The 19,640-nt window shown below is 36.2% G+C and overlaps 1 protein-coding gene across 2 annotated transcripts; it reads right to left on the reverse strand.

The window, feature by feature from the left end:
• Positions 1–4,609: 4,609 nt before the first annotated feature.
• LOC122024106 (carnosine N-methyltransferase-like) lies at positions 4,610–19,151 on the reverse strand. Of its 2 annotated transcripts, none has more exons than XM_042582651.1 (18): positions 18,865–19,151; positions 18,465–18,537; positions 18,204–18,247; positions 17,087–17,129; positions 16,776–17,000; positions 16,532–16,672; positions 16,034–16,105; positions 14,714–14,758; positions 14,534–14,613; positions 13,773–13,837; positions 13,628–13,694; positions 13,381–13,494; positions 11,554–11,627; positions 6,106–6,203; positions 5,907–5,966; positions 5,744–5,812; positions 5,615–5,668; positions 4,610–4,993 (listed from the first exon to the last, which is right to left on the reverse strand). In XM_042582651.1, exons 1-18 carry the CDS (start codon positions 19,035–19,037, stop codon positions 4,949–4,951), a joined length of 1,542 nt encoding a protein of 513 aa, XP_042438585.1. In that variant the 5' UTR covers positions 19,038–19,151; the 3' UTR covers positions 4,610–4,948. The 2 variants fall into 2 exon arrangements, with proteins under 2 accessions (XP_042438585.1, XP_042438586.1); XM_042582652.1 differs by having other exon boundaries at positions 18,204–18,275; positions 18,865–19,127.
• Between the last annotated feature and the right edge of the window lie 489 nt (positions 19,152–19,640).

Here is a 19,640-nt window from a genome sequence, read left to right on the forward strand (position 1 = left end):
TCGGTCCCCAGACCGATCAGCACTCTTCACAGAGAACTCGCCCAACTCTCTGATTGTCTCCTGATCGGTCTGTGGACCGATCAGGGTGCATGTGGATCGGTCCACAGACCAATCCCCTCCTTTTCTCTTTGCCTTCTGTTCGCTTTCTGATCGGTCTGTAGACCGATCAGATAACATACAGTAGCATACTGTTTGGTTACTGATCGATCACCAGACCGATCAGATAACCCAGTGTATCACTGGATCGATCCACTGATCGATTCAGCTCTTGGTTTTTGCCCAAACCAAGTCCCACGCCTTCCAAACCAATATCCGGTCAACCTTGACCTATTGGTATCTCATGCTTAGCATCTGGTCACTCCCTTGACCTGCTAAGACTCCCTACCAAGTGTCCGGTCAATCCCTTTGACCCACTTAGACTTTTCTCTTCGTGCCAAGTATCCGGTCACTCCCTTGACCTACTTGACCTTCACAACACCAGATGTCCGATCAGCCTTGATCCATCTGGATTTTTCCTTGCCCGACTTCACTCACCAGGACTTCCCAACTGCCTGGCTTCACTCACCAGGACTTTCCCTTGCCTGGCTTCACTCACCAGGACTTTCACCAACTGCCTGGCTTCACTCACTAGGACTTTCACTTTCACCTAGCTTCACTCACTAGGGTTTTCACCTGGCTTCACTCACCAGGATTTCCAATCTGCCTGGCTGATCTAGAGAACGAGCTACCGAGCCCTCTCTGACCTAATCCGGAGAACGAGCTACCGAGCCCTCTCCGTCTTTCACTTCCGGTCCAGAGAACGACCTACCGAGCCCTCTCTGACCTAGTCCGGAGAACGAGCTACCGAGCCCTCTCCGACTTCCACTTCCGGTCCAGAGAACGAGCTACCGAGCCCTCTCTGACCTAGTCCGGAAAACGAGCTACCGAGCCCTCTCCGACTTCCACTTGCCAAGTTCCCATACTTGGACTTCTCCGTGTCAAGTCTCCATACTCGGACTTTCTCCCGTGCCAAGCTCCCTGCTTGGACTTTTCCCGTGCCAAGCTCCCTGCTTGGACTTTTCCGTGCCAAGTCAACTCACCTCGGGTCAACTAGGTCAACCTTGACCAAGGGTTGCACCCATAACCTCCCAAGTTTCTGTTCTTGTCAAATATCAAGATACAACTTGAGTCAGGTCAACTCGAGTCAGGTCAACCAGGTCAACCTTGACCTAAGGTTGCACCAACAATCTCCCATCAAAATACAACTCTTCTGTTCTCGTCAAACATCAAAATACAACTTGAGTCAGGTCAACTCGAGTCGGGTCAACCAGGTCAACCTTGACCTAAGGTTGCACCAACAGATGATACATCAGTCAGGTCTTGGATTATCAAGTGAACTTTTGAATGCGTTAACTAGAGTAGGTCTTAACATTGATGACAAAAGAGGACAAGGGTACAACAACATATCTAACATAAGTGGAAGACACAAAGGTGTACAAAAAGATTATTTGAAATAAATTCTAGAGCTTTTTACACACCATGTAGTTGTTATAGTCTTAATTTGGCCTTAGTTAATATGGTGGAATGTTATCCTAAAGCTAAGTCCTCCTTTGGAGTGGTGCAATGCATCTATAGATTGTTTTCTTCCTCTACATAGAGATGGAAAGTTTTTAAAGATAATGTGTCTGGTTTGACCATTAAACCATTGTCACATGCCTATCGAGAAAGTCATGTTGAAAGTGTAAAAGCCATAAAAGAGCAAATTGTACATAAAAGAGATGTTTTACTTGACTTGGCGGAAGTTGCTGAAGATTTTAAAACAAAGAGTGATGCTAAGAACTTAGCACTATATGATCTTGAGAGCTTTGAGTTCTTACTTGGAATGGTAATCTGGTATAATTTGTTACAAGTACTAAATACTGTAAGTAAGCTTATTGAATCTGAAGATATGGATATTAATATTGCGATCAACCTCTTACAAGGACTTGTTTAATCTCTTGATGAACTTAGAGAAGAGGTGTTTGCTAGTGCCATGAATGATACTATACAAATGACAAATGAAATGAGGATTGAACTTAAATTTTAAGAAAAATACATCATTCGAAGAAAGAAATAATTTGATGAAAGTGACAACGATGATGTAACATAATCAGGTGAAGAATTTTTTAGAGTTGAATATTTTTTATTTATAATTGATCAAGCTCGATCTTCTCTCAAGTTTTGAGCAATCTAATCAATATCAAGAGATTTTTGGATTTTTATTGAATTTAGAGAAGTTAAAGCGTGAGCCTTTAACTAGCTTGATGAAGTCTTGTATGGAGCTTCACCAATTTTTGAGTCACGATGGACGTTCAAACATTAATGATGATGAATTGTATTCAGAGTTGATGGTCGTGAGATGCTATTTAACAAATGAAAAAAGAGCAATTGATATGCTATAATATATGGAAAAATTGAATGGTTTATTTTCAAATATTTATGTTGTCTATAAGATTTTGATAACCATACTAGTAATAGTCACATCGACAGAAAGAAGTTTCTCGAAGTTGAAGTTAATCGAAAATTATTTTGATAAACAATATCACAAGATAGACTAAATGAGCTAGCAATGTCGTCGTTTGTGAAAGAAATAGTTCGACAATTGAATTATACAGATTTGACAAAAAAAATTGTCTCTAAAAGAGGTAGACGAGTAGTGTTTATGTAATTATTTTTAATATCTATGAACTTTTTATTGACGTAATATATTATTTATGATTTATTTATGTGGTAAAAGGTGATTCGCTTGCCCCCAGCGCCCCCGTCAACCTGTCCCTAGGCCAACACGAAGAAGGTAAATCATGGATGACTACTAGCCATTAGTACAGGTGGCCAAGGTATAGGAGAAGACATGCTCGGACACCTTGTGTTTTAACTCTAAGACCTCATGTGACAACATTTCATATCTCAACCACTTCACCAGCTTGAGGGGATGTATTTATGGTTTACTTATATATTTAGTGTGTGTTATTTGCGAACTGAACTTTATAATTATTTACTGTAATAAAAGAGATCATTTTTTATTATTCGCTTCAGCCCCCATTGTGTTACACAGGTATGACTGTGTATGTAATACTTGAATAATATTACAATTCAAACAGTAGGGCCAGTGTGCTTACATTTACTAGAGTTCGAATAAGTTACAATAGTCGGTCAGTCAGTAGTCGTGAGAAGGTTGCATGGATCATCATGTGGATTTGATATCCGATAAGGGAACTATTACAGCTCCTCATACTTGCACTTTAATGTGCTCGTTCTCTCAGTCTCAAGGTCCATCTCTGATGCATCAGTGGCTTGAATTTCATAGTGCACACCATCCATTTCTCTCCTGAATTGATCTTTGGATGCGGCATACAGCATCTTTGCCCGAATTCGGGAATTCGAAGGAGACCGGAGAGGAGAAAACGAAACAATGTAAGAAGTATATATCGTCCCATTTACGGTTATGGCACAAGCTACATAGTATGGAATCATCATAATCAAGCAGTGTTTGTCTCAACTATTCAACTATTTGAGACAAATATCGATTATACAGGCAAAAGCTCGACGACTCATTGGCATTATTGACATAGTCGGAAAGAATAGCGACCTCGAAGTTGAATATTTAAGGACTCCAAAAATAACTGATTAATAAAAAATTAAGGAATTAGAATAAGTACAAGGCCTAGGTATTTTTATTCTTATTAGTTTGGCTATCAAATGGACTTTCTTGAGAAATTGATCCAAAGATGCTAAGGCTAGGAAATGCTTAGATCTACTTCTTTATTACGCTGCACTTCTGTGTAGGTTTGTTTGTTTCTTTCATTATTTAATTGTTTGATATGTCACTTTGGTCTTGTAATGCTAAAATAAATAATATAAATTTATATTGTCATATATATATATATATATATATATATAACTGCTGAGCTTAAATTGTCAATTTATACAATACTTTCCGACCAAAGACAAGGTAATGCTTCTATTACAATATCATGTTTTTCCTTTTTCTCTTAGAAGGTTAGGCAGGAGAAGCATTGCAGCTAGCAATGACAGAATTCAGATGGAAGTAGCAAAATAAGATGATAAAAGGTGAATATGTTTGTCTCCAACATCCCGTCAATCAATCCCAGGTCAACACGGAGGAGATAAATCACGAACGGCTATTAACCTTTGAAATAATGACTAGCACATAAAGAAACATTTACCTCGATTTTACCGAGATTTGAATTCTAGATTTCATGATAATAACACCTCATGCGCTAATCACTAGACCCATCCGAGAGGACTGAAAGTAGCAAAACAAGCTACCAACCAAAGATTAGACCTCATCAGTTAATAAGAAAGCAGCACTCCATTCAATAAAGGAATTGAAATACTTCTTGGAAGTGCGGCGGCATCATGGAAGCAAACTATATGTAGCCATTCATCGAAAGCCCATATCAGATTGAAAACCCTAAAAACGCGACGCCTAAATCTAAAACTTCACGAAGTCCAATCTTTTACAGGAGCAATGCGACTCGCTCAACCAACAAATGTGAGACGGAGATTTCCGATGAAAACAGCTGAAATAACTAAATGAAGACTCATTGATACTAAATAAAAGCATCTGTTAACTAGAAAAGAAATATCATATTCAAAATTATCGATTTAATTAAACTGGTTTAAGATGGGAAGGAGTTTTTCATCCTGCAAACAGAATTGAATAGCAAATGTGGGCAATAGAAGAGAAAAAACAACATTGAGATACATGTTTCAATAATCTGGTTTCGAGGATGTTACAGAGTGATTATAAGAGAAGAAAAAAAACATGGTATGTGCATTATCACATGAATTTCAGTATGCAATGAATAGTTATAGAAAAAGGCTCCTGCCATTAGTTTTTTTTTTCTTCCCTGGTATTAAGTCTCAACCAATGAATTTGATAATAAGTCTCATGAACCACTTTCTTTCACTTGTTTTTCCTCATCGTCCAGAAGGAGGTGAAGTACCGATTCTGCATTGTTGGGGAAAAAAAAAGAATAGAAGTAAGATTCCGGTTCTAGTTGATATAATCCTATTATTATTGATGTCAGCACAGCAGCTAAACTTGAGGAATAAATGATTAACAATCAACTTTGACATGGGCAAGGCAGGTAATACCAAAATGATTACCCTCCCGTTCAGAATATGAAAATTTAAAGTGATCTTTCTTAATAGTTTTAAGTTTTTGGAGTAAATGATTAAAAAATCATGTTTAAGACTTTGCATGTTCTGAGAAAGAAGCAGAAGATGAACTAAATGGATTGTGTGCTTTAACTGATAATTTAAGTCCATGAATCTTGAACAATGAAATCCAGAAAAAATAATAAATTATTTAAAAACTAGGCTCATACGTTCAATCAAAACCTAGTTCACAATCTGGTCAGGCCAAAGTTACAAGCCAAACTAATTGATCTAGACTTCCATCTTTTTTATGTTAATTTTGAAGTATAACTGATCCAGTTAAACTGCTTGGACCTATAAAACCTATGAGCTGGTTGAATAACACTTAAATTGAGTAATCGGATCACAGAACACTGGCTTCATTTGATTTTAAAGAGAAGCTGATAAAGAAACAAAAAGATTACAAGCTTACTTGCATCATTGAGAGAGGATTTGCAGTGTATGTTGTCTCTATTATTTTCTCCTTCTGCAAATATGGAAGAACAATATATCATAAGAATAACTGAAATAAGGCAAACTCTATAACAACAGTTGTGTATACCTCCATGACAAATCCATAATGAAAAGCAACCTTCTTCACATCTTCCAAACTAAGTTCAATGGACATCTCCTGAATGAGATTTATAGCAGCTTTAAGCAAGGGGAAGGTTTCGATGGGAAACTTAAGATATGATCTTAAGGAAATAAGGAAATAGAGCACATACATCCTCAGGTGCATATGAGTCTGCAAAATGATAAAGGAGAGGGCCCAAATTTATCCATACCTGTAAATTTAAAAAGGCACACCTTCAATTGGGCAAAAGAAACCAATGTTGGAGTATTTATAGGGAAAACCATTCGTGGAGATAAACAATCAAGGCAAACCAAATAATAGACAATTCATTCCGTAAGAGAAAGACATACCCCTCCAGTTTTCAGAATCTTTGATATAGTTTCAACGTATTCAACAATGTTATGTGCTGTGTCAATGAAAAAACAAGTCACAACAGCATCCCATGAACCTGCATGAAACCACGGACAATAAAGTAAGAATGTGCCACAAACTGTGGTCAATTGTAATAACACAGTACTTCAAACAAGGCTGTCAACTAAGTGATAGTTGATAGTCCAAAAACCTTTAAGCTTTTTCCAACTTTAAATAATGTCTCTGACTTCACAAGAGAAGCAAAAAAATACAAGCTTAGCAGCTGCTTCAAGTTCTTTAGCAAAAGAAAACAGTTTGAACCTACCAATCAATACTCTATCATTGACAAGGCTGCATTAGTCTCATGCCTAGTGACCTCTTTAATCGTCAAATTTGATGTTTAAAAGGGCTTGAATCCTTCAACAGATCAGTAAAATTCACTTTTGTATGAGTGCTACCATGATTAGACTTTTCATGTTCCTCAATTTTTAATTAATATCCTTCAATAATCAATGTTTGACTCAAACATAATAATGCCTGTATCTACAACACTTTTGTATGAATTTCCAACCTTCATCTGACTCTTCATGTTCCTAAAGTTTTCAGTATTTTCACAAAAATTTGCATTATCTGCCTCACATTGGCCTTTGTGCATGCCGTATGAGATCTCGTGTTGCTTCTGCTTTTGTGCATGTGAAGCTTTCTACCTAGCCCTAGAAGTTTGCAGTTGAATGCACAACATTTGCATTAGGGTCATCAAAGGGTGACGTAGGACTCTGTCCAGCAAAATTGCTGTGATGCCTCTTCTTTCAATTCAGCCAAACAGAGATTAATTCTATCTTGTTATGACAACTTCTAAATTGATCTAAAAGCTTTCTAGCGTATCCAAACAAGCTCAAGTTTAACTAGATTAACTTGACATTGACTGCTGCAGATATGAGATCTTATATTTTCAGTTACTGGATCACTGGAGGCTGCTGGATAGAGGTTAGTAGATTGGTTTACTCAGGTTGGGGGGCCCAAATAGTATGGAAGACATACTTACCAGATCATGTGGTTACCTTTCGGATGCTAGCACAGAGACGTCTCCCCACCAGGGACAAACATGATTACTTGGAGAATCGATAGTGTACTTTCTATGGACAGGTACTGGAGACACCGGGGCATATATTCTTTGGGTGCCCCCTATTGCTGGATTATGAAGAAGGATTAGAGATTGGCTGCATATGACACCGGAGATGTCCACCTATTGGAGAGCAATGAGAGTCTTCGATAGACACTTCCGTGGGAGTAGGGTGTTGACAAAGGCTCATCATTTAGCCTTGTCATCTGTTATTTATTATGTATGGCAACTAAAAACTCTAGTTTCTTTGGTGAGAGGTAGTTAGATATTGAGAGGATTTTCGGGAGTATGCAACTTCATGTATACCGGTCCTTGGGAGTTGACTCTAATCTAATACTTTGTCAGACATGAGCAACTCTTATGGACTAGCTCTTGTACTCTTGGTTCTTGCGATACAATTTTTTACTTATTCAAAAAAAAAAAGATTAACTTGACATTATGTTCACATATTATTTTTAAAGAAAACACTTGACACTATGTTGCAAAGAGCTGGCATTTCTTCCATGAAGTTGAAGATCATAATTAAGTTAAAGAGTAGTATCACTGATAAAAATAGAACTGTCTGGTATTTATTTACCCGTCCATGCTGTGTACCAGATGTTCAGAAGGGTGAATCAGCTTATGGTACACAGTATATATTCCTTCTAATCTTCCCTGACCATGAGGCACTGATGGACAAAGCAAGGGAAAGATGGAGAGATAAAATTGTAAAAATGCTAAATTGTATTAGATAAAAACATCACGTGCATTAGCTATATAATTTGATGTGGGAGAAGCAAAGAAAAAAGCTAGACAATCAAATCCAAATCCTCTTGAATTCTGCATTACTTGGCTCTAAGTGTTGATTGGTTGGCATGGTAGAAACATACTATTATGACTGCCAACCGCTATCGATGTAGTTGGAACACAAGTAAATCTCACTCATGCTGACACAATTTTGTTGATATTAACTGAGACAGGGATCTCAATTGGAACAATCTAAAATAAATCAAGATACGATGATTCTCTTCCCATAAGTCCTCATTTGATCCTGTGTCACAGGTAGTAGATAAAACCTTATGAAAAAAGAGAGAAGAGGGGAGGTGGGAAACATTGTAGCACCAACAACAAGGAGAAGGAGGTGCGGTATCAAAGTCAGAAAACCGAAATATATCTTTATTTTGTACTCTGTTCCAATTCCAACTATGCCAATCTAAATGCAACACCCAGTGTTTCACTCAACTCCCTTTATTTCACTGAGATATATTTATGTACATTTGGATCTTGGAAAATTATTAATGTGCGTAGATTATATACACTTTTATGCATGTTTTGACATACATTTACGTACTTTATTTGCGCTTGATCTATGTACTTTTACACTTCTTATCATATTTTCAGCATAATTACTCTTCTTTGTCAGAGATATGCTCTTTGTGTGTTTTCTTGTTGATAGGATGCATTTTTGGAGCGAAAACAACGTTGGTAGACGACTCGGAGAACAAATGAAGAAAAAGGATCCAGCCGTGTGGAATCCACACGACCGTGCCACATGCCCAGAAGAACAAAGTTTCAGCTATGGAATCCACACGACCGTTTCACACAACCGTGTCCCTTCTCTCGTGGTCAACCAGCACACGATCATGCCAAAAGGCACAGTTGTGCCACTCGTCCAGAGAGAAGGAAGCACATGGCCATGCCAAGCAAAGCAGAGCTGGGGAAGCACGTGCCCGTGTCAAGGTGGCGCGGTCGTGCCACTCAAACCATGCCAAAGGGACACGGTCGTGGCAGAGAAAACAAGAGGTTGTGTCGCGCTGAAAACAAGGTTGTGTTGAATTTGGACAGGCTGCAGACTTATTTTGAAACAGCTATAACTTCAAGCTCGGTTAGACGGGTTGTTCTTTACATCGAAATGTAGCTAACTTCAAAATCTACAACTTTGCTTCAGGTTCAACAGAGAGAAAACAAGGTCTAGCTGTGCTAAAAGGCACAGCCGCGACTTCATCGGGTCCTTCGCCTAGACTGCAGACCAAACTTTCAACCACCATAACTTTCGGCTCAGTTGGAGCCAGAGCTTGATCCAAATATCAGAATATAGATACTTTTAAGGGCTACAACTTTGATTCAGGATGAAACACGAGAAAACCAAGTTTAATGGGTGAAAAACCTGGTTTACCAAACTCTTGTAATCCTGGTTAATCAAGGCAGTTTGGAGGAGATATAAAAGGATCAAGAACCTCATTCTTTGACTCATCTGGGGTTTGGGATTTCGTTCCTCTCCTTGGGGAAGGGTTCTCCCCTTAGGGGGAAACCCTAAAGCTTCCATCCACCTCCATTCCTTGACAATCTGTCCATCTCAGGAGCAAGAAGTCCAAGTTAAAAGATCAGCGACACACCAATAAGCATTCTCTTCTCTCTCAATCCATGTTTTGAGTTGTAAATGCTATACTTATTATCTCTTGGTTGTTTCATCTTTGCTATGAAGTAGATTCTCTCGATCTAGGATGTAGAAAGTAACTACGTATTTGGACATTTTCTTATTTAATGAAGTGTTTATGTCATGTTCTATATATGTTGCGTCCTCTATGAGTTTGATGAAATGTGTGAATGATGTAAACATGTAGATGTGTATTGATTGTTCATCTTGTAGGGGGAATGCCCTAGATCATATGACTGAGGGGCCCTGGTGACAAGAGTATCCCGTTTTCGGACATCTAAGGCATTGCCTTGAAAGGGAGGAGAAGCATCTAATTAGGTTTAATGAGTTATCTCTAATCATATGTTAATAAGTGTCCTGTGTAATCGAGTGATTGTATGACCGGGGGCTCTAGTGACAAGGATATCACTTTAACCAGACTCGCTAAGTTATCTCTTCTACTTAGTAGCATCGGACACCAATAGGAGTAGCACTCCGACATAACCACCGCGGGGTAGTGTCGGTATTTAGTTAGACTTCCTACATGTACATAAGGATGGAAGTAAGAAGATGAATAATGTATAGGGACATTAACTAGCATCATAGTGAAACCGAAATCCTATAATCGCTTTCTAAGCCATTTCTCACATCCTCTTAAGCTCAACCCCTCTCAAGATCAATTCTCTCTCTTCTCTCTCTTTCTCTTAACATTCTCTCCCTCTCTTCAATCACTCTCGTTAGTTCACAAGCATCAAAGTCAACTTTCGACCATCTAGATAACTTACTTTACGACATCTCTAGTGTTTAATCAGTCCTCATAGGATCGATATCTTTTATTACTTGACGACACCCGTATACTTACGGGCTTCACATCAAGTTCTATGGAATGTATAGATCAAGCGCAAATAAAATACGTAAATGTGCGTCAAAACATACATAAAAGTGTATATAATCTACGTACATCAACTATGGAATTGATCTCACTTTGATGTTATGGAAATCCATGGTCCCATCCAATGCACAACATTCTTTTAGGTACTACTAGCAATGTATAATGCTTAGTTGAGATGAAAGTTATATCTTATAACCTGCTACTATAAAATTTTAATTTAATTGACGGTTGATTATTATAGGTTTATATTCAAGGAAAACAAACTAAGTGGAATGAATTATGGGATTAAAACTCATTTGGCATACTTCAAAGCATGCCAAAGCGTGTCAAGAGGCTCTACGACATGGTTCTGAAACCATACCATTCCCATCAAAGACTGCAACTCCAACGTGAAACGATACTATAAAGTTTGCTTATGAGTTATGTTTTTGTTTTCATAATGGATAGATTAGGCCAGTCCAAATGGGGCAGATTAGTACGGATTACAATGGACATAGGAAAAATTGTCATACCAAGAGAAACACTCATCTAATCAAGCCTAGGATAATCATAAAAGAACTAATAGTAATGATGCTGGTCTAAAACTGTCACCCTAACAGAGAACATTTGAACAACAGCCACCAATATGAAATATCTTTTATATCTAGTTATTTCATATACTAGTTGACCCGAAACATGATATTTGTTCTAAGTGGCACTGTCTAGTTATTTTATATGCCACTTTACCTGCCTGGTTTCCTCAGTAAAACATGATATTTGTCCAAGGTGGCATTGTGTATAACACGAAGTCAATCAGAAATACACACGCACAGACAAGACACACACATATATATATTATATACATTAGCAACCAATTTTTGATTCTAAAAAAAACATTAAATTCAAGGATAGAAGGAAGCTAAAGATCCTAATGTGAGGTAAAAACTGAATAGCATAAATGGCAATAGATTGGAATGTCCTTTATATTTTATCTATTAAATGTGCCTGGCAACCTGCAGCAATTTTGAGTTTCTACTAGGGATAAAATCCAACTTTACCTTCTTGATTTTCATCATTATAGACCTCAACAAAGTCACCAGCACACATAGAAAAGCCCTCAGTAATTCCTGCACTGTTTGAATGAGACAAAAAAATTTAGGGGATAAAGATAACAAATAAATTTATAAGTCAGACCACTTAGCCCAACAAATTTGAAATTGTTGGAAGACTTGAATACATTTGACAAATTAAAACTTTCACTCAAATAGTTAAATCAAGAATTAGGTAACGTGTTCACAATTTCCCAATGTAATGCACATTTGAACGTTTGTAAAGATAAATGACAAATCAACAAGAACCATCATGTTAAATGTAAGGGTGCAAATAAGTCAAACCGCTCGTGAGCTGCTCACGAGCGGCTCGGTCAAAACTCGACTCAAACTTGATGTTAACCGAGCTTGAGCCGGCTTGATTAGAAATCGAGCTGAGCTCGAGCCTAATTATTATATGGGCTTGGTGGCTCGTTGAGCCAAACGAGCCAATAATAATATATATTTTTATAATATATAATATATAATATATAATATATAATATATAATATATTAATTTATTTATTTAAAAATTAAAAAAAAATAAAAAAAATTGAGCTTGAGCTCGAGCCCATAATTAAATATCGAGCTCGAGCTCGAGCTCAACTCTACCGGCTTGAGTCGAGCTAGTATAAATTGAGTCAAGCTGAGCTCGAGCCAGCCTAAAGCTTGTAGCTAGGACTAATCACCACAAAGCAACTCAAGAAAATAAAGTCAAAGAGAAGCAAGCTCGTAATGTGACTAATATTATCAGACAATTTTATCAATATAAATCATTACATAACATAATTGATGATTTATTAATGTTTCCTAACCCAAAAAAAATCTGAAAGTGCTTATAGACATCAATAGTCTGCAGTAAAATATATGATAATAAGATACAAATAGGGATGTAAACGAGCCGAACAGAGCCGAACAGTATTAAGCTCGAGCTTGGCTCGTTTAAGTTATATTCAGGCTCGAGCTTGACTCGTTTTGGAATTACTAAGCTCGCGAACAATTCGAGCTCAGCTCGTTATTACTCGATTATCATAGTTAACGAGCCTAACTCGTTAATTTTCGGGCTCGTTTTAGAGCTCGTTTTTGGGCTCATTTTAAGGCTCATTTTATAAGCTTGTTAAGCGAGCTCGAAAACTCATTTGAATAAATATTCAACAAACCTAACAACTAAAATAATATAAACTCAACACATTATTGAACATCCCAAACTACTACATTAAATTTCCAAACTCAACACACCATTGAACATGCTCGCAAGCCCTTTAATTGAGCCGAGCTCAAGCCTGAGTTCACGAGCATATAAACGTGTTCTCGAGCCCTTTAAACGAGCCGAGCTCGAGCTCGAGTTCACGAGCTTATAAACGAACATGTTCTTGAGCCCTTTAAACGAGCCGAGCTCGAGCCCTTTAAATGAGCCGGGCTCGATCCCTTTAAACGAGCCGAGCTCGAGCCTGAGCTCGCGAGCCTATAAACGAACATGCTCGTGAGCTCACGAGCCGAATATCCTTAAGCTCGAGCTCGGCTCGATAAAGCTGTCGAGCTCGAAATCGAGCTCGAGCTTGGCTCGATAAGCTAAACGAACGAACTCGAACGAGCTTTTTACCGAATCAAGCTCTGAATAGTTCATGAGTCGTTTGGTTCATTTATATCCCTAGATACAAACCTACAACTTCAACAAAATCAATATACGTTCAGATAGTCCAAAAGACGAAGGAAGTAACTGTATCTAACTTACTAGTATTGTATAATTGACCATTACACTGGATTGAGAAATATGAATTTAATACAAGTAAATACCTTGATGGATGAATATCTGGAAATGAAACAGCACGAAGTTGGTCTTTATCAAAAAGGGAATTGCAGTTGCTATGGATCCATGGATAAATTGTCCATTCCCCAGCCATTTGAGTACTGAAAAAGTACAATTAATTGTCAATGGATGCCATTGTAAGAGAAAGTTTTTGTTTTTTTAAAAAAACAAATGATTCCTTACAAAATGAACATAAGAGACCAGAGATGAAAGCAATTTAGATGGTTAACATACTAGTTAAGGATAAAATTAGAACATATCATCATGTAGTATGAAAATTCATTCCCTTGGCTTATAAAACCTGTTCAAGGAAGGGAAAAAATGGTCACCGTCAGAATATATAAATATAGTAATAAGAGTAATTCAGAAAAATTTATACCAAGGCAAGAGATCTCCAAAGCTAGTCTACCAAGTCCAGCACCAGGGACTAAACAAGTAGGAGGCCTGCAAAAAAAATATACTACAAAATTATCTTAACCGTTGAAATATTAAGTAAGAATAAGAATGTGATACACATGCATGAAAAATTTTCAAGCAAAACACTTGCAAATTAGAGATAATCCAAAGATGTAAAGCTATTGTTTGCAATCCATTATATGAATCTTATCCTGCTACTGAACTCAAGGTCTCCAAAATAGAGAACCAAGAGAAAACTTAATAAAAGTATGAATATTTGCTTCTTTTTCTATCACCTAAGCTATATTATTTTCATTTCATTCAAAATATTCTCTATTCAAACACAAGATAGTAATTCACAAAACATATATTGCCTCATGACTATGTAGGTATTAGTTTCGTAAAACAAATTAGAAAATAGTTCAATAAAATTACAAACAATTTTCTCACACCATCAGCCAACATTTTAAGTAGTTATAGTTTATGAATCAATAGCAAAATCATGAGTTCACTGACTAAATATAGACTCATTCACCACCAGTTCAAGAGCAAAATACAATATAATTTCTAGGATTTTTAGAATTAAAGCTAAATACTTCAGTGCAGACCAATAATCAATTCTTTATATATAACTTTTCAGCTAATCTTCCAATATCAAGTATAAATTGTGAATTTTGACTCACCCAATTTAGTTGAGAATGACAAACATGAGATCGAGTTAACAATAGAAAATGGGAAAATTACCTTTCTTTGCAACGATCTGGAAATTGGTGATTAAGCTCATCAAGTATAGGTTTGTAACATTGGTCACGTTCATTTTGACCCTGTTTAAGGAAACAAATGTAATCTCAGTTACAAAAATTCATATTCAATATATATATTGACAAAAGAGAGGATCATATTTCTGCGAAGTTTAACAAGTACCTCAGGTGCCCAATCTCTCACAATGTTTCTAATGATGCATCTTACCTGCCATGAGAATGAAAAGGAGTGCAATGTCATGTAATTATTAGCTTGCAAGTGTTTATTCTAGAAATCTACAACATATGAAAACAAATTAAGTGAAATGAAATTTAAAACTTTATTAAATTCAGAATCTAGAAAATAAACAATGCAAGAAAATGCAGCTATAATCAATCGTACTATCTTACACTGCTACTACAAATACAATAGTACTCTCATAAGATGAAAAAGGAAAAACAATAGTGGCCCAAATCAGCAGATATCAATACAGACTCATCTGAGTTGCATTGTCATTGGCAAATACCAATCCCATATTTCTTGATAAATCAGTCATCTCATATAGATGATTGATGGTCAAGTTTAAAAGAAGTAGAAATTTGAACAAATTTCTTATAAATGAATTAACTCCACTAGAAAATAGATTAAATTAAATGAAAATTTGTGAAATCATGAATGAAAAGGATGGAATACGTTGAAATTTTATCAAAGTAAATTGCTTTTAAGAAACTCAACCAATCCAATCAATTTTTTGTCGACCCTAGCTTGAATATCAATAAGGATATAGGACAAGGAGAAATCCTTGTTCTCACGAATTCTAACTTAAATCCCTCACTTTCTCTCTAAGTTTGTTGTAACTTGTAATATATAAGAAATAGCCTTGTTGTTGCATGTAATCTACACCTATGTAGATCAAGCACCTCCTCCATCTCTTATTCAGTTTAGTGTTGATCAATATAGTTCCTCCCTAGAAGGAGGCCTGACCACACTTGTGTTGTCATCTCGAGAAGACAAGTAGGAGATGTAAAATCAAATCCCTAGCACTGTCTACAATTGTTTTCGAAGACTACATTTCAGCATGTCTAGTCCAGGCCTGTCAGTTTATATTGGTTGATAGAATGAGATATTTCAGCCATGCCAATGAAATGGCATGACAGTCAAACTGTTAATACAATTCACAATTAAAACATTTACCAATATAATTCATGATACAAAACCACAAATTGACAATATGGATACTATACTTTGAAAAATTCCATGAAAATAGTTAATTATAATATATCACAAAGAACCACAAACTTCAAGATATATTGGTATACACCATGAAATGCTAAACGAATAAAGACACCCAACATAAATGCACTCTTGTCAGCATACAAGGTAAAGTAAAGATAAAACAGAAGTTGTACTGCTAGTAAATGGAATGTGTCAACAAAATTTTCTAGTTAAAATGACATTACTAGAGCACATGAAAAACTATACCATCAAGCAAATTAAACCAACCTTGTCAACATCAACAAGAGGAACATGTAACCGGGTCAATGGATCCATCCAATCGTGTGCATGAGGAGTTTCCTGCAACATATTTACAAGTAAAACAAGTTTTCTTCAAGGCTCACCCTCTAAAAACTATTCTAAGAATGTGATAAAGAGGGATAATGAATTATAAAGAAACAACCAGATAATGCAAAAGCTTATCAGAACACCAACAATACTATCTATGAGAAAATCCTTGAATGGAACATCCAATTTCTTATTAATAATGACACGCCCACTAGAATGAGATAGAATTACACAAATTATAAATAATAGAATAATTATAAAATATCCACTATCCCTGCCCTATTTATTTTTTACCTATCAAAAAAAATAAAAACAAAAGAGTGCAACTGTAACCAGGAAATGATCTTATATAGTAGAGCATGTGATGCATCAGACAAGCACAATCCATATGATATCGAAATTGAAAGAACAAAAATTAGTTATTTCAAGCAATCTTACTCTTCCATTAGCAGAAGAGTTGGAGCAACAAGCATCTGAACCAGCAACAATATTCAAATCATCCATGCTGCCATTGCACAAACCTTTTGGGTGAACAGAACTTGAAAACTTTTCCACAGTGGACTCGTCCATATGTATCTCCTGTTGTTATCTACAGAAGTCAAACTTCTAATGAAAAAAATGAAGTTTCCATTTTCAGAAACCATAAAGAATAGTAACTATTTTGAAGTTTAAAATATAGGACCTCTTCCTTAGTCGTCCTTTCAAAAGATTGATCAGTCAATTTATTTGTTTCAGAACTGGTTGGCTCAGAGTCAGAAGTGTTGCTTCCACTAATAGGAAGAGTTTGATCTGAGCAAATATTTCTTTCACTAGGCCATTTATCATTTTCAGAACAATGACTTTTAGGTAAATTCTCATCTTCACCAATATATATATCCTGGCTCATGTCAAGTGGTGGTTCAAAGGCCTGATGGAATCAAATTAATATAAGCAAACAAATTGTAGGAATTTAAATTCTTAAGGAAAATTAAATATCTAAGGCTCAATATTTACCTGAAGCATGCTCATTATAAAGTATGCATTGACAGATACACACCTGAAATTTAAACAAATGCTGTCTATTTCATGTACAAGAGGAGAGACAATATAGCTAAAGAATCTTATAACACAATGTTGAGCTGATTATGATACAATGTATCTAGTAATTGACTTTCTAGTAAGCTACACAAGTTTCTATACTTTGGATTACAGTTTGCAGCGCCACATACAAACTGGAAAGTTAACGCAGTAAAAGGTCTATCATCTACTAACAAAACCTTGGTAATTGACTTGATGCATTAACATTCTTGCACCATTGAAAGATACTAATAAGAAAAATATATATATAACCCAGAAACTTGTTTGATCATAAATTTAGTTGAATTTCTTATACTGCAGAATTGTAGATCAGTTGGTCATAAGAATCTCCAGGAACAAAAACAATCCACATCAAACATGATAGTTCCAACTCATCATACAACAAAATCTAAGTACGGTCTCCGTTAAGGTCTACAAGGTGAGATTTTATAACACTCGAACAAGGGACATCATCCAACATTTCTTTTACTAAGTTGGCAAGAGTGCAAAGGTTAAATGATTGAATCCAAGCACTGAATGCAATATCAAACATGAATCAGTATATGTGGGAACAGATTGATATAAAATTTACCATGTTCCACACCACCAAACTCAGTACTGAAAGTACAGTATAATGTTTTCAGTACAGTATAATGTATAACCTTGATTTACAGAGCACAGACCAAGTTTGGAGCCAGCTCATGCCAAAGAATGATAAGTAGAAACACAGATAAATTTCTTTATATTTGACCATAGCAAACAATGGGCTAATATGATCTCTGTATGCAAGTTGCCAAACCATGTCAATAAAGTTGCAATAAATTAGAGATGATTCATAAGTTTACAACCAATCAGATACAACAGCTGCAGTCAGTATGCCCACTTCAATCGTACTAAAACACATCTGCCATACTAATGGACCCTTAGATTTGTTCAAAGGCTATGAATGACATAAAACTATTGACTTTTTTTTAGAAACGACCCAAAACCTTGGTTTCAATCAAATAGAAGTTTGAATTAAGATTTAATCATTTAAATAGAGGGAATTAATTACCGTCTAAGTTTCTGATACTTTGACGGAAGATGTGAGAGAAGTGCCTGCAGAAGCATTGGGATGGAGTTATACCTTCATTAAAAAGATAAAAATCATTCTCCTTCAAAAGTGTGTAATTTATGAATGCCAATAAGACATGCCAATAAACCTAGTTGAAAGATATCACTAAAAACTTAACCCAGAGAAAGCGAGCAATTTGAATATTTTCCTAAGCTGAAGAACTAAAAAAAATAGATTTAAACCAATATTTTTGTTTTTTACTTTATGCGAAGGTGGAAGCTTTCTGAAAGATCTTTCGTGTCTTCTGATATCCTCCTCAGAAGCATCCGGGTAACTGAAGCAAACAGAAAAAAAAAAATCATGAAAATTAGAATATCCAATAAAAAAATTTAATTGCATTAAACAGGAAAAGTAAAATCCAAAATAAAGAGAGTTTATGTTTAACCACCAGTTCAAACTCATATCAACCAATGGTGGTAAGGAGCAATAATCTCTTACAAACTGAAATGTTTATCAAACTCTCTTTTTCTGTTCATTCATTTTAATTTTCAAGGTATATTGTGCGGAACAACAGGACCTACGAAAATTCCAACGATGAATCACGGAAATCATCCGCTCTCCAAATGCAATAAGACGAGAGGAGGAAGGGGATTCGGAATACTTGAGATAGGCGCTGATGATACGGCGCAGGGATTTGATCTCCATGGCTTCTTCAAGTTTGGTGTAGCGCCGCTCACTGCCTGCCGATGCAGCTTCTGGCTCCGCTAACGCTTCTACTAGGGCTTCTCTAGGTCGCTTGTCCATACCTTCAACTTCTTCCTGTCGCTGCTTCATCCTTGTCGGCGAATCTACGCGAAACTGCGAATCGAATGGAAGCGCCGCGGTGGCGATCGTCACAAAAACCAAGGGAATTGGGTATCCTCGTCTCGGTGGCGTCGGGCACGTGCATAACGCGTGCATAATATATATATATATATATATATATATATATATATATATATATATATATATATATATATATATATACGATTTTGATATACTGCGCGACACGTACAGTCGTGACTGTGCGCGTCACGCAATATATCATGATTTTTTTAAATTTTGATTCAAAAAAATAAATAAAATATATTAATTTTGATTAAAAAAATAATAAAATATATTTTTTAAGATTTTATTAGTAGAATTTAGGCATCCTAATTGAGATATAATTTTTCAATTAATTTTTTTTTAAGATTTTACCTTTGGTGTAATGACCCGCCTTCTACTGACTAGGCTGTAAGGCCGGACCGTCACATTATGCTGTGTTAACTATTCCATGACCATCATTAAATCTAAGTGCGGAAGTTGTACTAATTAAAATTTTGCTAAACTATTATCATTTCTTGGTTCTACATGTGCTAAGGGGTGCAATCTAAACTATTCATGACATATATTACA

Source organism: Zingiber officinale, chromosome 9B (assembly GCF_018446385.1).
Source record: "Zingiber officinale cultivar Zhangliang chromosome 9B, Zo_v1.1, whole genome shotgun sequence".
Classification (NCBI taxonomy): domain Eukaryota; kingdom Viridiplantae; phylum Streptophyta; class Magnoliopsida; order Zingiberales; family Zingiberaceae; genus Zingiber; species Zingiber officinale.

Coding starts and splice junctions, on each gene's coding strand:
- LOC122024106 (XM_042582651.1), bottom strand. CDS start 19,037: ATGAAGCAGCGACAGGAAGAAGTTGAAGGTATGGACAAGCGACCTAGA. Junction 18,248..18,464: donor AGCTTCCACCTTCGCATAAA/GTAAAAAACAAA, acceptor ATGCTTCTGCAG/GCACTTCTCTCACATCTTCC. Junction 13,495..13,627: donor TCTAATTTTATCCTTAACTA/GTATGTTAACCA, acceptor GTACTTTTTCAG/TACTCAAATGGCTGGGGAAT.